Here is an 18,685-nt window from a genome sequence, read left to right on the forward strand (position 1 = left end):
AGTTTGGGATGCCCTGAGTGGGGTAGGGTGGAAGTGATGGTGAGTTCTGACCTGGAGTGGCCACTGCTTCCTGCATGGCTGGAGAATTGGATGAAGAATTGGGCATGGCGTGGGCACCAGTTGTCGCTGCCTTGCACGGCCTGGGCTGGGCACATGGGGCTGTCTTGTCCATTGGCTCTCTCCTGGGGTGAGGGAAACCCGGGTCTGCTCAGGCTGCTGTAACCAAAGACCACAGACTGAATGGCTCAAACAACAGAAATTTATTTCTCCCAGTTCTGGAGACTGGAAGTCCAAAATCAAGGTGCTGGCAGGGCAGGTTTTGGCGAGGCCTCTCTTCCTGGCTTGCAGATGGCCGCCACCTTGCATGTGTCCTCATGTGGCCTTTTCTCTGTGTGCACAGGGAGAGATCTCTGGGGTCCCTGTCTCTTATAAAGACACCAATTCTGTCAGATTAGGGCCTCAACCTTATGACCTCATTTCACCTTAATCACCTCCCTAAAGGCCCCCTCTCCAAATACAGTCACAATGAGGGGTAGAGCTTCAACAGATGAATTCTGGGGGGACACAAGTCAGTCCATAACAGCCTCCACAGTTCTTTTGAACCTGAAAGACTCCCCAGCAAGGCCCCAGCCCCCCTGACTTGAGAGGGAGGAGAGTCTGGGCAGTTGAGGACGGAAGTGACTCCTCTTGGGTGCCTGACAGATGCGATATTGGAAGTGCTGGGTGTGGCTCTGTTGGGCTTGGCCACTAGCTAGCAAAGGAGCCATTGTCAGAAGTACCCATGAGGCTGGGCAGGGGTGAGGAGTGAGGGGCAGGGTAGATCCCTTCATCCCCTCCTACTCTCCGGGTATCTACTCACTTTTGACTCTGAGCCCGCATCCCACCTGGCTGGCAGGAAATTCAACATCAGACAATCATAGGATTCCCAGGGTAGTGCAAGGGTCTTGGGGCCTCAGTTCTTTCAGAACTACTGACTTTGTAGCTCTGAAAGTCTTTGAGGGATCTGGGGGAGCTTGTGGCTGCTCTTTTCTCTGGTCATAACTGTCAACTGCTGGGCAGAGGTCTCTGCTGCTCCAGAACTCACTGACCTCTGACCCCTTCCCAGGCTCTAGGAACCTCTTCTGAGTCTGGGGAAGCCCTCCCTCCTGGCATTCCTTGCCCCCACCCCGCCCCCAGGCCTCCAGCGGGAGATCTTCAACAGTGCAGACTTTTGGAAACAAAGCAGAGGAAGTGTCTAGTGGCAGCTTCTGCCCCCTGCCCTGCCCGCAACCTCATCTGAGGCCCTTGCGGGAGCACATAAGCCACTAGCTTCAGCGGGGAGAGGGGAAAACGCAGGGAGAAAAACATACTTGATGATCTCAAAACTTAGCATGCAAAAAGTGATCTGTCGGTGAACAGTGCTGCCTGCCCGCCGGACACCCTGGGTTTCGGGGCATGTTGGTGGTGAGGAGGTGCAGAGTTCCACGGAGCCAGGTGGTTCTGTGGGCAGCAGATGGGGGCAGGTGGAGTGGGGTGCAGGCGGGGTGGTGTTGTCTGCCAACTGCAGCATGGGTTTGCTGCATGTGTGGGCTTTGCCCAGTTGGCACCGGCTCCCCTCCCCCAACTACTGGCCAACTCCCCTTGCTCTGCCCCTTGGACACCTGCCCTCCAGGTCAAAGCAGGGCATGTGCGCCAGCAGCCCACAGCCAGCCCCTGCTGCCTGCTGCCTGGGTCTGGGCTTCCCCGAGCATGCCTCTGGAGCGATGATCTGGTACTCTGGTGCCCCCTGGCCTTCTGCCATGCAGGCGGCTTCAGACGGGTCAGCATGGGGCTGGGGCCAGAAGCGCATCTTACTGTTGGGCTGGGTGTGCTGTGGAGTCCATGCCAGGAAATTTGCAAAGTTGCAAGAAAATTTTGTTGGCTCAGGCCAGGACGTGGGTCTGTGTGCATCTCTGGCACTGCTCCTGTTTCACTCCCCCGTGCCAGCTGTTTCTACGAGTCCTTGTCCAACATCCTGTAGCTGTCCTCGTCTCTTTGCTTCCCCAGGCAGCTGATGGAGAACCAGATTGGAGTGGTGGAACGAGGGGCTTTCGACGACATGAAGGAGCTGGAGCGGCTGTGAGTATCCATAGGTGCAGGCTCAGGAGGGCGGTGGGGGCTCATGCTGAGGGGACATCAAGGAGGGGCTGCTCAGGGACAGGCCTGCATGCCCAGCCTGCCTCCTGCCCACTGATGGGAGCCAGGGGCAGCTGTGGCCCTGGAATCGGTCACAGAGTCATCGTGGGATGATGGCGAAGAGGAAGCTGGAGAGTGTCCTCCCCCCACATTCTAAATGCAGCTGTCTTTGTTGTTTTCCCCTGAAAATACGTTATGGCAAAAAATCCACACAGAACAGAGGAAATGAAATTTCCTCCTATAATCTCATACCCCAGGCATAACCACTATGCATCGATTTGTGTGGCCTCAAAAGAAGCACTGGCGTTCCGAGGGGACCGTCAGGGACGCCCCAGCAGAGGCCTGTCTTGGGTGGCCGGGGCCACAGCACATCCAGGCCTTAAAGTGGTGGCATGTTTCTGATTTGCATGGTTTGTATGGTTTGTTCCTTATAGGGCTTTCGAGTTTGAAAATAGATCTTGGTCAATTTTTGCATTACAGATTGGCAATAATGTAAAAAAGAGGAATGAGGTATAAATGAGGTGGGGCTGGACACTCACATTCACCGTGGTCACTAATCTCATTTCTCTGCTTTGGTTTGGCTGTAGGTGTCAAGACTCCTAAAGTTCATGCCCTTCGAACCAGAAAGTCCGTTTTATTTTAAGGAAGTAATCAGAGACATGGCTAAAAATTTATATATCAGGATATTCATTGCACATTATTTAAATACAATAAAGTTGGAAACAGCCATTCTGATGGAGACATAAGATATAAAATCACATTTTTGATGACCAATTAAGGCCATGGGAATGTGCTCATAATATAATAAGTGGAAAAGGCAGGAAGTGACATTTGTGTAAATAAAGTTGACTGATATGTGTACAGAATACAGGGGGAGAAAAATAACTGAGAATACTAACTCTCATTACATTGAGTGGTGGGATAACAGGTAACTTTAATTTTATTCTTTGTGCTTTTCATTTTTGTAGATTTTCTTACAGCGAGTTTGTAATTATGATTATAGTTTCTATTGACTGCCTTACTCTGCCGGGCACCGAGATAAGCTCTCTGCCCCCCAATATCTCATTTACTCCTTAAAGCAACACTATGGTCAGTGATATCTTCCAGAGGAGAAGCGGAGGTGGACAGAAGTTAAGGCACTTGCCTTGTTAAGTGATTATTAAGTGATTAAGTGCAGAAGAGGGGATTAGAGCCTGAATCATTTTGCCTCCACAGCCTGAGCTTTTAATGACTATGACTTAATACTTCACGTTGCTCTGTTATATCAAAGAAAATAAGGTATTAAATAAAAGGGAAAGAATGTGGTTGTCTCATTGCCTTCCTGCAGCCTGGAGGAAAATCAAGGTGCTCTTTCTTTGGCATTCCCCATCCAGGCCTAAAATGGAGCGATGAGGGGCCCCGTTAGTCTTGTTTGTTTTCTTTAAAAGGCTCAGAACAAAATACATATTCACGACCTGGCTTTGAGAGGCCAATGTGGATCCAACCCATTCCCACTCCTGCTCTGGTGCTGCCATGCCCTGGGGGAAGAGAAGAGCTGGGTGGGGGTCTAGACACCACCCAGACCCAGGTGGCCCCCGTCACACCTGCTGCTGCCAGCCAAGGCGGGGCAGGGCCCTCTGTTTTGAGTCACTCCTTGTCCCTGCAGACTTTGTCCCTTCTCCAGTCTGTCTCTTTTCCAGTTTCTTTCTTCTGGGGTGGGTCACCAGCAACTTCACAGGGGGCAGTTATTTTTGGGGCGTGGGACTGCTCTGTCCCTGGGGGCGTCTGCTGCTCGCTGTGGATGGCCAGCACACTCTCCTCTGGCTGGTCAGAGCCCAGGGGTGGATCAGTTAATCGTAAAAGTTGGATTAAGTGGGGAGTCATAAACACCATATGTACCCTAAACATTTCATCTTAAGTTAAAATATATAAACATGTGTTTGTTGATCTTCTCTCTCCCCTCCCCATCCCTTTTTTTTTTGCCAAGGGCTAGCTTTTTGGTATGAGATGCTGCTTGGAGTCCTGTTTTTTGTCCTTGCCTAAACTGCACGCATACTTTGTCTATGATTCTTGGTTTTGTTTTCTGTAGGGTGGAGGGAGATTTTGAAAGGCCCTTGGAAGCAATCTGGGTGGAGAATTCTGAATTTCTTTCATGACCCTCCTGTACTCCAGTCTTATTTAATCCAATGGCCCTTTACTTACCAGCTTTTGAAAAATTTTTAAATTTTTTAAAATTTGTTTTTTAAGATTGGCACCTAAGCTAACAACTGTTGCCAATCTTTTTTTTTTTCTGCCTTTCTCCCCCAAAGCCCTCCGGTATATAGTTGTATATTTTAGTTGTGGGTCCTTCTAGTTGTGGCATGTGGGAGGCCATCTCAACGTGGCCTGACGAGTGGTGCCATGTCCACGCCCAGGATCCGAACCAGTGAAACCCTGGGCCGCCGAAGCAGAGTGGGTGAACTTAACCGCTCAGCCACGGGGCCGGCCCCTCCACCAGTTTTTTTTAATGGACCCTTTCCAAAACATTCAGCTTAGTTTTCAAAGAGACGACTCTCTCTTTTCACACATGTTTCGTTCATTTCTGTAATAGTTAATTACATTATATAATTATAATTATAAGTACCTCTGGCATAAACCGGTTTGGGAACAGACTTAACTGGTTCTTGTAAGCAGTTACAAACGAGGGCAGAAGCAGAAATGTGCGGTCGTGCCGGCTGTGAGGACTGGCGTGCCCTGGGCGTCAGTCGGTCTAATATCGGGAGGGAGTGGAGCACTCAGTCACCCTGGGCTGGTGGAGTGGGGGTCGATGTGTCGCGTGGAGGCAGCCAGGATGGGGAGTCGGGCAAGGCAGGCTTCCCAACCCCGCCTCTATCACCTGGCAGTGACTTGGGTGAGTTGCTCACCTGTAGGCATCCCAGTTCCCTCAACTATCAAAGCGACAACCCCACAAAGTCAACACACGTATCCCGAGCCAAGCCGTGTGCAGGATGGTGGTGGTAAAGCTTCCCTGTGGGCTTGTTGCCAGGAGGAGATGGGAGGGGGTGTGCGTGGATGCAAGGCCTTGTTGTCAGACCCAAGAGAAAGAAACTAGCCTTTTCCTTCTGCTTCCCTCCGATGGTGAGGTATCCTGGCGCCTGGCCCCTGGTAAGGCTAACAGGGACTGCTAGCCGCTACTGCTCCTCCTCCTAACCGCCTGCAGGTCCCTCACCGTGCTGGGTCCCTCCTTCGCTGTCCTGTGGTTTTCCACTTTAAAATTGCTACTCTTAAGAGTTTTTCAGAAGTTGAAGCTGGAAAATTGAGAAAGTCTGGGGGGGAAAACAAAACAGAACCCAAACCAATGATTACCAGGCAGTGTGAATACAGCCTTGAGGTACTGGATGAGGTTAGGGACTTGGAGCGATCTTGCGTCCACTCCTGTGGCTTGAAGGATTGTATTGGTGGCCCCTGTTATTCGGAGGCAACAGTGCATTGCCCCAGAGCCCGCCCTTTAGAGTGAACTTCTCCCAGCTGGTCTAGAGTTGCAGCTCTGACTGTCTGCACCGTGCTAGAGAAGGGAACCTTTCTCACATATCAGCAAAGGCGACCTCCAGGAGGGAACCACAGGCCGGTTACTGCTGGCCACATAGAATTATGTTTCCTCCCTTCCCCTGCAAAGGAAAGCATTTGCCGAGCTGGTTTATCGTTGTCTAGAACCATTAAAGGAGATCCTTGTGTGAAGCTCAAACTGTGCCGTGGACCGGAGGCCAGGGGCTGCATTTTACACCGGTGCTTCTCCCACCTTGACGTGCACAGGTCCTCCGGGGACCCTTGTTGAAGCGCAGATTCTGTGCCAGGTCTGGGGTAGAGCCTGCAATATTGCAGCTCTTACCAACTTCCAGGTGATGCCCCTGCAGGTGGTCACGGACACCATGTGGGTACCAAGCTTCCACACTTTGTTAGTTCACATCCCCTGATGGGCTGGAGCCCTACACTCCAGTGTCAGAGAGTTGGTGGCCTCAGGTGGCAAGCTGAGTCTGGTTACACTTCGCTGCCTTCCTAGGACAAGTCCAAGTCCTTCCCGCGTTGTCTCCTCGTCGGGCCACATTCCAGAACCAGACTTCCCACTCCTGCCTGTGTTTATAATACTGAAACGTTATCTGTCCATCAGTAGAGGAATTAAAAATGACAGAGGCCGGCCCTGTGGCCAGGTGGTTAAGTTCAGTGTGCTCTGCTTTGGTGGCCCAGTTTCAGTTCCCAGGTGAGGACCTATGCCACTTGTTGGTGGCCATGCTGTGGTGGTAACCCACATACAAAATAGAGAAGGATTGGCATGGATGTTAGCTCAGGGTGAATCTTCCTCAAGCAATAAGAAGAAGATTGGCAACAGATGTTAGCTCAGGATGAATCTTCCTCAGCAAAAACAAAACAAAACAAAACAAAACAAAACAAAAGACACATGTACTATTCAGTCATTAAAAATAAAAGGGTCGTTCTCTCTTGTTTGGCATGGAAGGACATCCACAAATTGTTGACTGAGAACAATGCAGGTAGCTGAATACATTTTCTTCTATTATTTGAGGCTTTTTTTTTTTTTTACTAAGCGTGCATTTTCATCAATAATAAAAAAAAATCAATAGAACTATTTTCATTTTGAAAAAAGACCTAAAGCAAACAATAAAAAAAGTAAGTTGCCACTGAGCCAAATGTGTATGAAAGCAGTGAAGAATCAGAACTTACAGCGATGGAGTATGTTTCACAAACTGAGACATTTGAATCAGTGCCTTATATATTATTAAGGGTCTGCACATGTAAAGTGCTGATGACAATGGGTGTGGGAGGAGATGAGGGAAGGAAAGACCCTCTGTTTACTGACTGCCCAGTGCACATCAGGTCCTCAGGGAGGGGCTTTCACAGATATTCTGTTCTTATCCTTCCCAAGCGTTAGATGGCAAAATTCCCACTTTATAGATGAAGAAACTGAGGCCCAGAGAAGGTGATTTCCCTGGGGTTACAGAGTGACCCTGTTAGGATTTGAACCCCGGGCCCTCTGACGCTGAATCCAGTGCTTTCTAAAAAGTCTGTTGATCTCCTGGATAGCTGGGCGATTTCCAACTCTTCCTCTCTTCTCTTTTTCAGACGACTGAACCGGAACCTGCTGCACACGTTACCAGAGCTGCTGTTCCAGAATAACCAGGCTCTGTCGAGGCTGTGAGTGATGCTCCCTGCCCAGGAAGCTCCCTGTGGTCCTATCCTCACCCTGTGGGAGGGGTGTGTTTGGTCACTGGGGCCTGGACTTTCCTGTGACCGTGACCCCCATGCTGCTCGCCTGGCAGGAATCGTTCAGGAGGTCAAAGGCCAGGCCCTTTCTGTAGGAAGGAGCTGTGTGGGGCGTTTCTCCATGGCAAGCGCTTGACAGAATCCACAGTTCATCCAGCTCCCTGCGCTGCCTCTGACAGTCCTGGTGTGAGGATGTTCTGGGGTTGGGGGGGGGTGCTTGTTACCATGTTGCCGGACTTTAGGGGAGGACTGTTCTGAGGCCTCTCTCGCTGCCTTTGGGAACTCATCTGGGGTCGAGTATTTACTCATTCAGCTAAGCCCTTCTCGAACTATTTTCAGTTTGGAGTAACGAGGTCTGTAAGCTTATTCACCGTGGCATTTGATTTGCTGTAAATGTACTTCTTTCATGTTTAAAGGGTAGTGGCCAATTCTGCTGCTCAGCGATTTACCAAATGTGTCTGTAATTGTTCCACCATATATTTCATCTTGTGGGATCTTGGGTTGGACAGGACCTTAGAGATTATCTAAGGAATCTCTTCTGCATCTCCTTGGCATATGGTCCTTCAGTCTTTGCTTGGCTACCTCTAGTGGTGGGGAGTTCACCACCTCCCCGGCTAATCAGCTCCATTATTGGACAGATCTGCATATTAGAAACATTTTCTTAACTTTGAGCTCTAAGTCTGCTTTTTAATGATTTATGATTTTCTAGCTCTGCTTTCCGTAAGGCCCTAGAAGAACCATGTCCTCTTGTTAGATTTTTGAAGGGCTGTCTGGTTTTTGAATTTTGAGTTGGGAGGGAGGTTTGGTTGTCATTAACAACCTGAAAACCGTTGGTTGGGACCTTCTGCGGGCCCAGCAAAGCGCTGTGTGAGCCTCTGGGGCTGGTTCTCCCCTAAAGAAACTTAGAGGACAGCACCTAGGTGGAGGTGCGGGTAAGACAGAGGGGTGGGGGCACGGAGGGAGACAGCACCCGGGGCTGCCTGAGTGCTGAGGGGCATGCCTGCAGCCTCCTGGCGTCTGGAGCTTGATCTCTTCCCCTCTGATTAAACAGGGCCAGTTCTTTCCACCTCTGCCGTGATTTCCAGACCTCTTGGTTAGCCCAGGGGTCCCAGGCCGCTCCAGGATTTGTGTGGATCCTGCCGTCAAGTTTTTGTCTTTAAGGTGGAACTCTAATTTTTAGTCTGTCCTCCTCCTGGCCTGGAGGCCTCTCTGCAGTGACTCTCAGTGACGTTCCCTCCTGCTGGCCTTTGCCACCTTGGGCTGGAGCTGGGCCTTCTCCTTCAGTCCCCTGTAACCCACCCGTCATTTGGTGCCAGGTGCAAATTCATCCTGAACATCTCTCTTGGTTTCCTTCTGTGCTTTTCTTTTCCTTCTCCTAAGCCCTCTGAGCCTTTCAAGCTCTTGCCCTCCCTCTCCCTGCAGTATTGACCTGCGCGAGTTCCCTTCCCCTTGGCTGTGTTGATCCTCTGCCCTCCACTACCCAGGGCTCAGAGTGTGGGTGCAGTGGACGGCTGCCTTCAAGCTCTGGAGGCCCGCTTTGACCCTCCCTCATTTATTTTATGTTATTAAAATTTATGTGTTTATTTTTAAATTTCAGTTTTATTGAGGTATAATTGACAAATAAAATTGGAAGATATTTAAAGTGTGCATTGTGGTGAACTGATAAACATATACATTGTGAATGGATCCCTCTATCGGGGTAATTAACACATCCATCACCTTGTATATTTATCTTTTTTCTTGGTGAGAACATTTAAGTTCTACTCTCTTAGCAAATTTCCATTATACAATACAGTCTTATCAACTTCGGTCAGCATGTTATACATCAGATCCTCAGACCTTACTCATCTTATAGCTGAAAGTTTGTGCCCTTTACCAGCCTTTCCCCCAGCCCCCAGTTCTTGGCAGCCACTTTTCTACTCTCTGTTTCTATGAGTTTGATTTTTTCTTTAGATTACACGTACAAGTGATACCATGCAGCGTTTGTCTTTCTTTGTTTGGCTTACTTCACTTAGCTTAATGCCCTCTAGATCCATCCATGTTTTCACAAATGGCGGGATTTCCTTCTCTGTCATGGCTGAGTAGTACTCCATTCTTTATCTTCTTTATCTATGGATGGACACTTTGGTTGTTTCCATCTGTCATTTATTTTAAAATGTCCAAGACCCTCATGTGAATCTAAATGCACAAACTCCAGCCTTTTGCTTGAGGTCACCTCCAGCCCTGTTCGCTTTTTTGGGGGCTGACATCTTTTGCCATAGCCTTCCACCAGCTCTGGGGCCTGAAGGGGAGAGATCAGCTCTACAAGGGTCTCTGTCTCCCTCCAGCACTTAAGTGTACCTTCCGCCAGCAGCACTGGTGCCCCCATGTCCCTGGGCTCCCTCTTGAGAGCAGTGACAGTGTGGCGCCAGCTTGGCTGCCTTCCTGGCCTGTGTCTGAGGAGCTTGGATCCCTAGTGCAATGGGAAGTAGCCTGGAGGAGTAGAAAATCAAGAGTCAGGTGGACCTGGGTTTTTCACGGTCCCACTCTGGCTGGTCTAACTTCTCGGAGCCTCTTTTTCTTCCCTGTACGCTGTTGGGCTATCATGAGGCTGAAATGAGATTGTGCACATAAAGCATCCAGGCCCGCAGTTGGCCCGCAACAGATGTTCGTTGTGTCCATGACAACGTGGGTGACTGAACGGCCCTGCAGTGGGGCTGGTGCTCCTGTGTGCGCTGTCTCGTCTGATGTCTGTGACCCTGTGAGGCAGGCGGTGTCTCCCGATTTTACTGCTGATGGGAGTTAAGATGAAAGTCAAGGTTGGAGGGGTGAAGTGACCTCCTCAGGGTAGGTACTGATGCCCCTTTGGACTCCCCACCCAGCGCTCTTCATGGCTCATAATTTAACAGGAGTCCTGGAGAAAAGGACTTCTATGCTTTAAGGAATATTAAATAACTGGGATCTATAGCCAAAGGCTGGCACACGGAACTCCATTCAAGGAGTGGCAGAGCCATTGAAGAAGACAGGAGTCTGCCTGACGCCTGCTCTTGGCGCCCTGTGGGGTGGGGAGCCTTGGGGGGACAGTGGCCTCCAGAAACATTGGATGTTCTCACCCCAGCGACCTTGGGCTGGCTGCCTTGGGGAGGGGAGCAGTCAGCAGTCAACAGAGTGGCTTCCAGAAGAAGGCCCCTCCTGATGGAAGGCTTGTAGCCCTTTGGGGAATTTTCCAGGCTCTAGAGCCAGAACCTTTCCCGAACACTTACTGTCTTTTCTTTCCAGGCATTGGGTCCCTAACTGGGCAGGAGAGGTTTCTCATCCAGGAGTGTGGCCGCACCCGGGTGAAGGGAGGTTCTTTTCTTTAGTTCTCCTCTTGATATCTCCTAAGCTCATCTATAAGCACAGATGGGCAAGCTGGCAGGACTTTGAGGAGGACTCCCGTGCAGCGTGCCCCTGCTTAGGTCAGCCTAGGACTTGAGTTCATGACTGGGGCCAGTGCAACCTGGTGTCCTTCCAATTCAGGCCATTCGAAAAGGACCCATTCTGGGGGAGATGATTAAACAGGGCTTTTTATTCACCTGGTTGTTTGTGCCTGGTGTCTGGGCTCACTGAGTTTTTCATCTTGGTGATGATTTTAGGGAGAGATACAAGAGCAAGTGCTTAAAGACTTATTTGCTAATATCCTTTGCCCCACCTCCACCCCCAATCGATTGACCTGAGCATCTGTCATTCCAGAACATCTCTGTTAACTCTCCCAGTTGACCTGGCCAAGGAGTACTTGGGCACTCTTGGTTCCAGGAACAGAAACCCCCACAGGCAGGTGACGGGAAGCACAGGGTGGGGTATTGTAAGGGCACAACCAGCAGACTCCGGGGCTCCCCAAGGCAGGAAGTGAGGCACAGCTAGGACCAAGACTGAGATGTGAAGGGCATTTCTAGTTCTTTCTAAATATCTACCTTATTGTCCTGCTCCTCCTTGCAAACCAGTGTCCCGGGCTCCTCGGCGACGTCTCAGTTCCACCACGACTTTGGCTAGCCGCAGTGCTGACTCCCTGCTACTTCCTGCACCTCTGGAGCTCAGATCTCCCCAGTGTCTCGGATCCCAACTCCAGATGTCTGGGGAAACGACCTGATTGGCCCATTTAGTTCAGGAGATCACCCCTGGGCCTCGGGGCTTTCTTGGGGGCTTTGTGGGGTCCCCTGGTACCGTCATACTCGGGAGCCCGCCCTCCTCCAGCAGCCGGAGCGGGGCCACATTCCCCCAGGAGACGGGTGAGAGGGGAGGCAGAGGCTGGCATTCTGGTCTCTCACCTGTTGACCTCCCCTCAGCTTTGAGGGATCCGTTACTAATTCTTTTCATCTGGAGCAGATCACGGACTTTCATGCAGTGGCCGTTATGCTAAATCAGCATGAAAACGAGTTTGAGAGAGACCGCATGTGCCGGGCAATGTGCGGGCACACAGCGCGTCAGGCGGTGCCTTTCGGTCTATTTTGTCTGTGTAGCTTCCAGGAGTTAAATCCTGTTATTGGTTATTCTTTGCTAATCTGTCCACCGGTGTTGGAGTACTCCGTCCATTTCTTTCCACATGTGGGGACTGTGGCCCAGAGAGGTGATTTGCCTTGGACCACAGAGCAGTTTGGTGATAGGGCTGGAATTAGACACCAGGGCTTCAAGGGGCCATGAAGAGCCTGAAAATAGGCTTAAACCTTGACCTAGAAATTACGTGTTTGGGGATCTACCCTAAGGAAATAATAAAACATGAGTGCGGGGCCTGGCTTGTGATATAGTGCTTAAGTTCATGTGCTCTGCTTTGGTGGCCCAGGGTTCAGGGGTTTGGATCCTGAGCACCGACTTACACACCACTTATCAAGCCACACTGTGGCAGCATCCCACATACAAAATAGAGGAGAATTGGCATAAATGTTACCACTGCAACAGTCTTCCTTAAGCAAAAGGAGGAAGGTTGGTAACAGATGTGAGCTCAGGGCCAATCTTCCTCACCAAAAACACACACAAAAATCTCCTTGAAGTAAACACATGAGCACAAACATGTTCATTGCAGCATTACTTAGAATATTGAAGTATCAAATATTAAAAAGAATATAGAAATAATCAACATTGGGTGAATGGTTAAGTAAATTATGGTATGTTTACTCAATGGAATATTTGTTGTCATCAAAAGCGGCCTTTGTGTCCCAGTGGCATAGTGGCTAAGTTCACATACTCTGCTTTGGTGGCCCCAGGTTCATGGATTTGGATCCTGAGCATGGACATACACACTGCTCATTAAGCCATGCTGTGGTGGCATCTCACATACAAAATAGAAGAAGACTGGCATGGATGTTAGCTCAGGGCCAATCTTCCTCACCAAAAAAAAAAAAAAAAAAAAGGTGGCCTTTATGAAAGACATAAAGTAATACAGACACATGTTTGTGATATAAAAAGCCAGGATGCAAACTTGTATTGATAACATGATCACTAAATAAATAACTTTAGATAAGGCACAGAAAAAATGACTGCCAAATGCCAACAGGGTTTGTCTTGGGTGACCTTTTCCTGTTCTGTGTTTCCCAGATGTATAAGAAGCTTGTATTAATTTCATGGTAGGAAACCTTCCAGTGTTTAAAAGCAATGAAAAGCCTCTATAGTAGGAGTTGAAATGAATGCTGGATAGGTGACGTTGGAGCCCTTCCTTCAACCCTCCTGGGCCTTGTTTGCTCTTCTGTCAGATAAGGATGCTAACATCTACCTCACAGGCTGTGGTGGGGATTAAAGAGAGGTGTAACCACTCTTGCGTCAGGTATAAACTTCATGGCACATAGTAGGTGCTCAGGGAACACTAGGTGACTCCACATGCGAATTGCTTCAGAGGCACCACAGTCCCCAAGTTGACGCTGCCCTTGAGCCTTTGTGCACTGCTGTCATTGGTCCCCCACCCCTGTGGTGATTCGGCCTCACCTCTCTTAATTCAGAATCAGCCCCTGCCTTTCAGGGACTTCCTCTATCAGGCATCTGACTGGCTGGCCGCGGAGAAAGGCTGGTGTGCTGTCCTGCAGAAGGGGCCCTGCAGGCAGCAGCTGGAGTTGGGTTTGGGACAATGGTTGCGTAGGTTCAGGAAGTTGACAAAGGGAATCTGCCTTTTGTACTCTGGGGTACTTTCCTGAGTACCTGGAGCAAGAAGGTGAGGCTGCCCCTGGAAGTGTTTCTGAGTGCCCTGAAGTTCCAGTGTGTTCTCTGCCTCCTTGGGGATGCCCCCGTTTTGGGTAGGCCTGGAGTTCCTGCTCAGTACCCACCCCCATCTCTTTAGAAGATAGCACCCACCACTCCTTGTTTACAGTGAGAGGGAGTCAGAGCCTCTGCAGAAACGTCCCTGTCCTGAGACATCCTCTCAGTGCCTCAGTCTCCCAGGACCGTTGTGTAAGGTCTCGGGAACTGTAGTTGTTAGGGTACTGGTTAGGATGAACGGAAGGTTATTCTGCCCCAGGCTCATGCTGAACAACCTGAAAAATGATCTGATTTCATCATCAGAATGTCTTTCTGAGGTCAGCATTTTCCCCATTTTACAGATGAAGATTTGCAAGCTCAGGGGGTTTGTGACATGCCCAAGGGGCTGAGCCCAATTTGAACCCTGGTCTGTCTGATGCTAAAGCTCATCCTGACATATCGTCCATCCACCTGCCTCACCCATTCGTCCTCTACCCACCACCCATCCACATTCTACACTCATCTTCCTACCCACCTACCTGTCTCCCCCTCCCCATCCACCCCTCTATCACCTAGCTACCACCCAGCCAGCCTCCCACTCATCTGTGCTCCTAGTTACCCGTCTACCAACCCACCAGTCAATCCATCCATCCACCCGTCTATCTCCCACTCCTTACCCATCCTTCCATCCTTCATCTCTTCCCACCCGTTCTCCCACCTAACACCCTCCCACCCACCTGTCCTTGTGCCCACCTGTCCACTCTTGCACTCATTTACCCACCAACCCCCCATCCAGTCTCCATCCTTTCACCCTCCACTTTCCCATCTACTAACCCCCTATAAACCTATCCATGTACCCATCTTTTCCCCGACTCCTTACCCATCTTCCCGTCCCCTATCCCTTCCCCACATCCAACCACCCCCTCACCTTCTGTCTGCCTTCCCATCCACCCTCCCACCCATTTATCCAACAGTTACTGAGGGCCTCCTGTGGGCAGGTACTGTTCTAGGTGCTGAGAAGACTGGGAGTGGCAGACAAGCGGGGCACTGTCTCCCCAGGAGGTGAAGGGGGTTACCATTTGTGCTTTCAGAGAGCAGTCTGCCCTCCTCTGATGGACCAGCAGGTTGGAGTGGGAGGGGGAGATGCTTCACTGGCTAGCCCTTGTCCCCTGCCAGGGGCAGTTATAACCTAGTGGCAGCTTACCTGGATTTGGGGTCAGCTCCATCACTGACAGTCAGCCACCAGAGGCTGTGGAGATGTTGCCCCATGGATGCACACAGGGATCACACATGTTTGAACCTGCTTGCTTCTCTTACAGCAGCAAAACCCAGTCTTCACCCACGTTCGGGTGGGGAGCATAGTGAGTGTCAGCTCCCCTCGTCTCTGTCCGCCCGGGTCTGGGGAGAGGTCTCTCCTGCTGCCTTCAATCCATCCTCTTACTGGTTGCCTTTCCTTCCTCATCCGAAAGCCGCTTCTGATACCTAGTTCCTCTGGGCTGCTTTTTAGCCTTGAAACCAATATGTGTCCTGACAAGATCGACCTTTTGTGTCTCTGTTGGGCGTGGGAGGGGTGGGGGTGGGGGATTAAGGGCAGCCCAGGGCGTTTATTTCCCCTCATTTATATTCCTGCTGTAAGGACCAGGATAACTCATTACCAGGGCCGTGGTGGCCATAGGCTGGGATGTGATGTTCTGCAGGAGCCCTGTTGGAGAATGCCTCACCCTGCCGACCCCGTCTCGAGCTGAGTTTAATTAAACTGTCAGCACTGGTCAGAAGAACAAAGCCCCCCTTGCTGTCCTAGTCCCCAGCCCCCATCAGAGGCAGGAGGGCGTTCTCTGCTGAAATGAAGAGCTGTTAAAAATGCATCTGTCTTGCCTCTAAGGGAAATTATCCGAAGTTGGAAGGTGACCTCGCTTTTGTGACGCGTCCACTCCAGGCAGCAGATCTGCGGAACTGAACCAGCCTTGCCGTCACCGAGGCCCCCGAGCACGGGGAATGGGGCTCCCGTGGCCGCCCCTCTCCCAGATGGGGGCTAGGGCCTCCTTCCCGCCAGAACAACCTCGAGCGGCTTTAAGATGCCGTCCCTCACTCCCTAGACTTCCCTCTTCCCAGGAAAGAATTTCACGAGCTTTGAGAGATATTAAGTCTGTGAGAGGTTTTGGCATTAATGATAGACAGCAGCTTCCTTGTTAGATGGTTCAGGGAAGTGCTGGGTCAAGCAGGGTTCTTTGTGGAGGGCTTTTTAGCCCCTTTAATCTGCTCATGTGCATAATAAAGCCCCCAGGGGACACGTAGGGTGAGGCATCCTCCAAACTGATTTGACGGAAACTCTTGAAAATTTCTTTTTAGGGAATACCTGGATCTTTTGGGTCCAATGTTGGGTAACTTGCTAATGTCTCAGACAATAAGGATCAGAGCTGAGACTGGAAGCCAGGTCCCCTGGACCTCAAACCCAGCACCTACCTCTAAACCATCAGCATTCAAATTAGTGTGCGTGAGAGTCGGCTAGGGGAGTTCATTACAGTGCAGATTCCCGGGGCACTGTCATCAGAGCTCCTAAGCATCTGCATTCTTGTCAAGCCCCTCTTGGCCTGGGCCACATTTTGGGAAGCCTTGCTCCCCAGCACGCTTGCTGAGTCTTACATGGGTGCTCCTCTCTGGTCAGAGCCCCTGTTTGTCTCTGCCCGGCCTGCTTCTGGTGTGAGAGCCACACTAACAAGGACCCTCCCAAGGGCAGACGCCTCACCTCCCACGGCTGAGCAGGGAACAATTTGGGGATTATGAGTTGGCAATTATGGAGCACTCTGGATTCTCAAAGTGCCTTCCAGTCATTAAATCTGCCTGCTGTCAGGGCTCAAGTGGAAAGGCCAGTGTCCCACTGGGCCCAGGAGCCTCTGCCGGAGAGGGCAGCCAGCCCGAGATTGACAGCCACGTGCCAGGGTGGGCTGACATGCCCAGCATGGATTAGTGTCCTAAACACAGCCCCGGCCCCTGGCTCTGCCCTCACTGTCTCAGAACCACACAGGCCTTCACAAATGCGAACAGCCGAGGGAACCCAGGGCTGGAGGAGGGCTGGAGGAAGAGCAGTCTCTGGGTCACCTGCTGGGGACGTTTTCCAGGGGCTCAAAGGAATGAAAAGCCGCTGGTCCTCTCCTACAGCATTACAAAAATCAGCATGGAACAAACTGAGTTTCTAAGCATCAAGAAGATTCTGAAAAGAGAGGAGTGCACACAGGAGGGGGCTGTTGTGAATAACTTTTAAGGGGGTGAGGATTTTTTTTAAACCATTTCAAAATTATATAAATAATTTTGCTATGATATCAAACATTTGGAAAATAGAGAAAAGCAAAGAAAGACAAGAGATAAGGGGTTTAGTTTTTTTCCAATTAAATAAGGTATTTAAAAATGCTTGAGCTATCATTCAAATATTTTCTTTTTAAATAAAGGTTAGGGCTATCCCTGTGGCCTAGCAGTTAAGTTTGGCGCACTCCACTTTGGCGGCCAAGGGTCAGTTTCCAGGCATGGACCCACACCACTTAGTGGTGGCCATGCTGTGGCGGCAACCCACATACAAAATAGAGGAAGGTTGACACAGATGCTAGCTCAGGGTGAATCTTCCTCAGCAAAAAAATAAATAAAATAAAGTTTAATACCAAAGTGATATGTAATTGTTACAATAATAATTACCTTTGTTAAGCACTTATATGCCACATATTTTATGTGCGTTTTCTCATTTTGTTACAGTCCTATGCAATGAGTGCTATTATTATCCCCATTTTACAGTTGGGAGAATTGAGGCACAGAGGAGTTAAGTAAATTGGTCACATAGCTAGTTGTTGGCAGATCCAGGCTTTGAATGCAGGACGTATGCTTGCCCACCATGCTGTAGGGCCTTTTGTTATAGAAAATAGAGAAACTTGGAAGAAGAAGGCAATTGCCCAGGAGTCTTCCAGGGAAGTGGGTTCCAAGTTAGGTGTTGAAGGATGTGGGAGACACAGGTGGATGGAGAGGATGTGGTTGCCCCATGAGCAGGGTCCCACAGTTCTAGAGTATTGAGTGGATCCCGGCCCAGAGGGAGGTAAAGACTGGCTCTGTCTTTTAGAAAGGGGATCCTGGAATGGGTGATAGGCAGAGGGGGCCAGTGACAGAGGGTTCTTGAAGAGCAGAGTGACTGAGCAGGGGTGAAAGCCGTCCTTCCCCAACCCCTGCTCCCCCCAAGACCTCCTCTCCTTCCTCCCGCTCTCTGTACCTGAGATGTGAGCAGCAGGGACAGATGGCCCCACATGTCTCCCTTGGTTGCCAGAAACGCTTCCTCCTCGTCACAGCTCCTCAGTTCCTCCCTAACAGGCAGAATTAACTGTTGCCGCCTCAGTGCCCTCTTTTCTTTATAACTATTTTTTATTGTGGTAAAATATACATAGCCTACTATTTCTCATTTTAACCATTCGTAAGTGTACAATTCAGAGGCGTTAGCTCCATTCACAGTGTTGGGTCACCATCAGCACCATCTTATGCCCAAAACTTTCTCATCGTCCCAGCAGAAACTCTGTACCCATTAAACACCAACTCCCCATCTCTCCCTCTCCCCCAGCCCCGGTAATCATTCTGTCTCTATGAATTTGCCTATTCTAAGTGCCTCATATACATGGAATCATACAATATTTGCCATTCTGTGACTGGCTCATTTCACTCAGTATTTTCCAGGTCCATCTGTGTTGCAGTATATATCAAAGTTTCACTCTCTTTTATGACTGAGTAATATTCCATTATATCGATATACCACATTTTTTCCTACCCATTCAGCTGGGATGGATGCTTGGGTTGTTTCTGCCTCTCAGTGGTTGCTCACATGTCTGTCAGAGCCCCCACAGCATTCCTCATCACCTTTTCCCTGCTTCCCCTACCAGACTGCGCAGGGACCCAGGGCTGCCCATTCTTGTTTCCCCAGCATGAGTGGGTTTAGTCGGTAAGCTGTGTCTTTCTGGTGGCAGAGATTGTTCCGAAGGCTGAGGGAGGAGGGTAAACCTTCTGCTGTTCATATGGGGCTCCCCAGTTCCTCCCTCCTGTCTCTGATTTCGGGGCTTTGCAGGTCTGTGTCGGGCCTCGGCTTCACGGA

The 18,685-nt window shown here is 50.2% G+C and overlaps 1 protein-coding gene across 1 annotated transcript in view; it reads left to right on the forward strand.

Moving 5' to 3' along the window:
- Window positions 1-18,685, forward strand: part of SLIT1 (slit guidance ligand 1) — a 184,006-nt gene that overhangs the window by 21,281 nt on the left and 144,040 nt on the right. The window contains exons 3-4 of the mRNA XM_014868493.3: window positions 2,026-2,097; window positions 7,249-7,320. Of these exons, the coding sequence (XP_014723979.3) occupies window positions 2,026-2,097; window positions 7,249-7,320 (144 nt within the window). The remainder of the gene's footprint in view (window positions 1-2,025; window positions 2,098-7,248; window positions 7,321-18,685) is intronic.

Source organism: Equus asinus, chromosome 2, assembly GCF_041296235.1.
Source record: "Equus asinus isolate D_3611 breed Donkey chromosome 2, EquAss-T2T_v2, whole genome shotgun sequence".
Classification (NCBI taxonomy): Eukaryota; Metazoa; Chordata; class Mammalia; order Perissodactyla; family Equidae; genus Equus; species Equus asinus.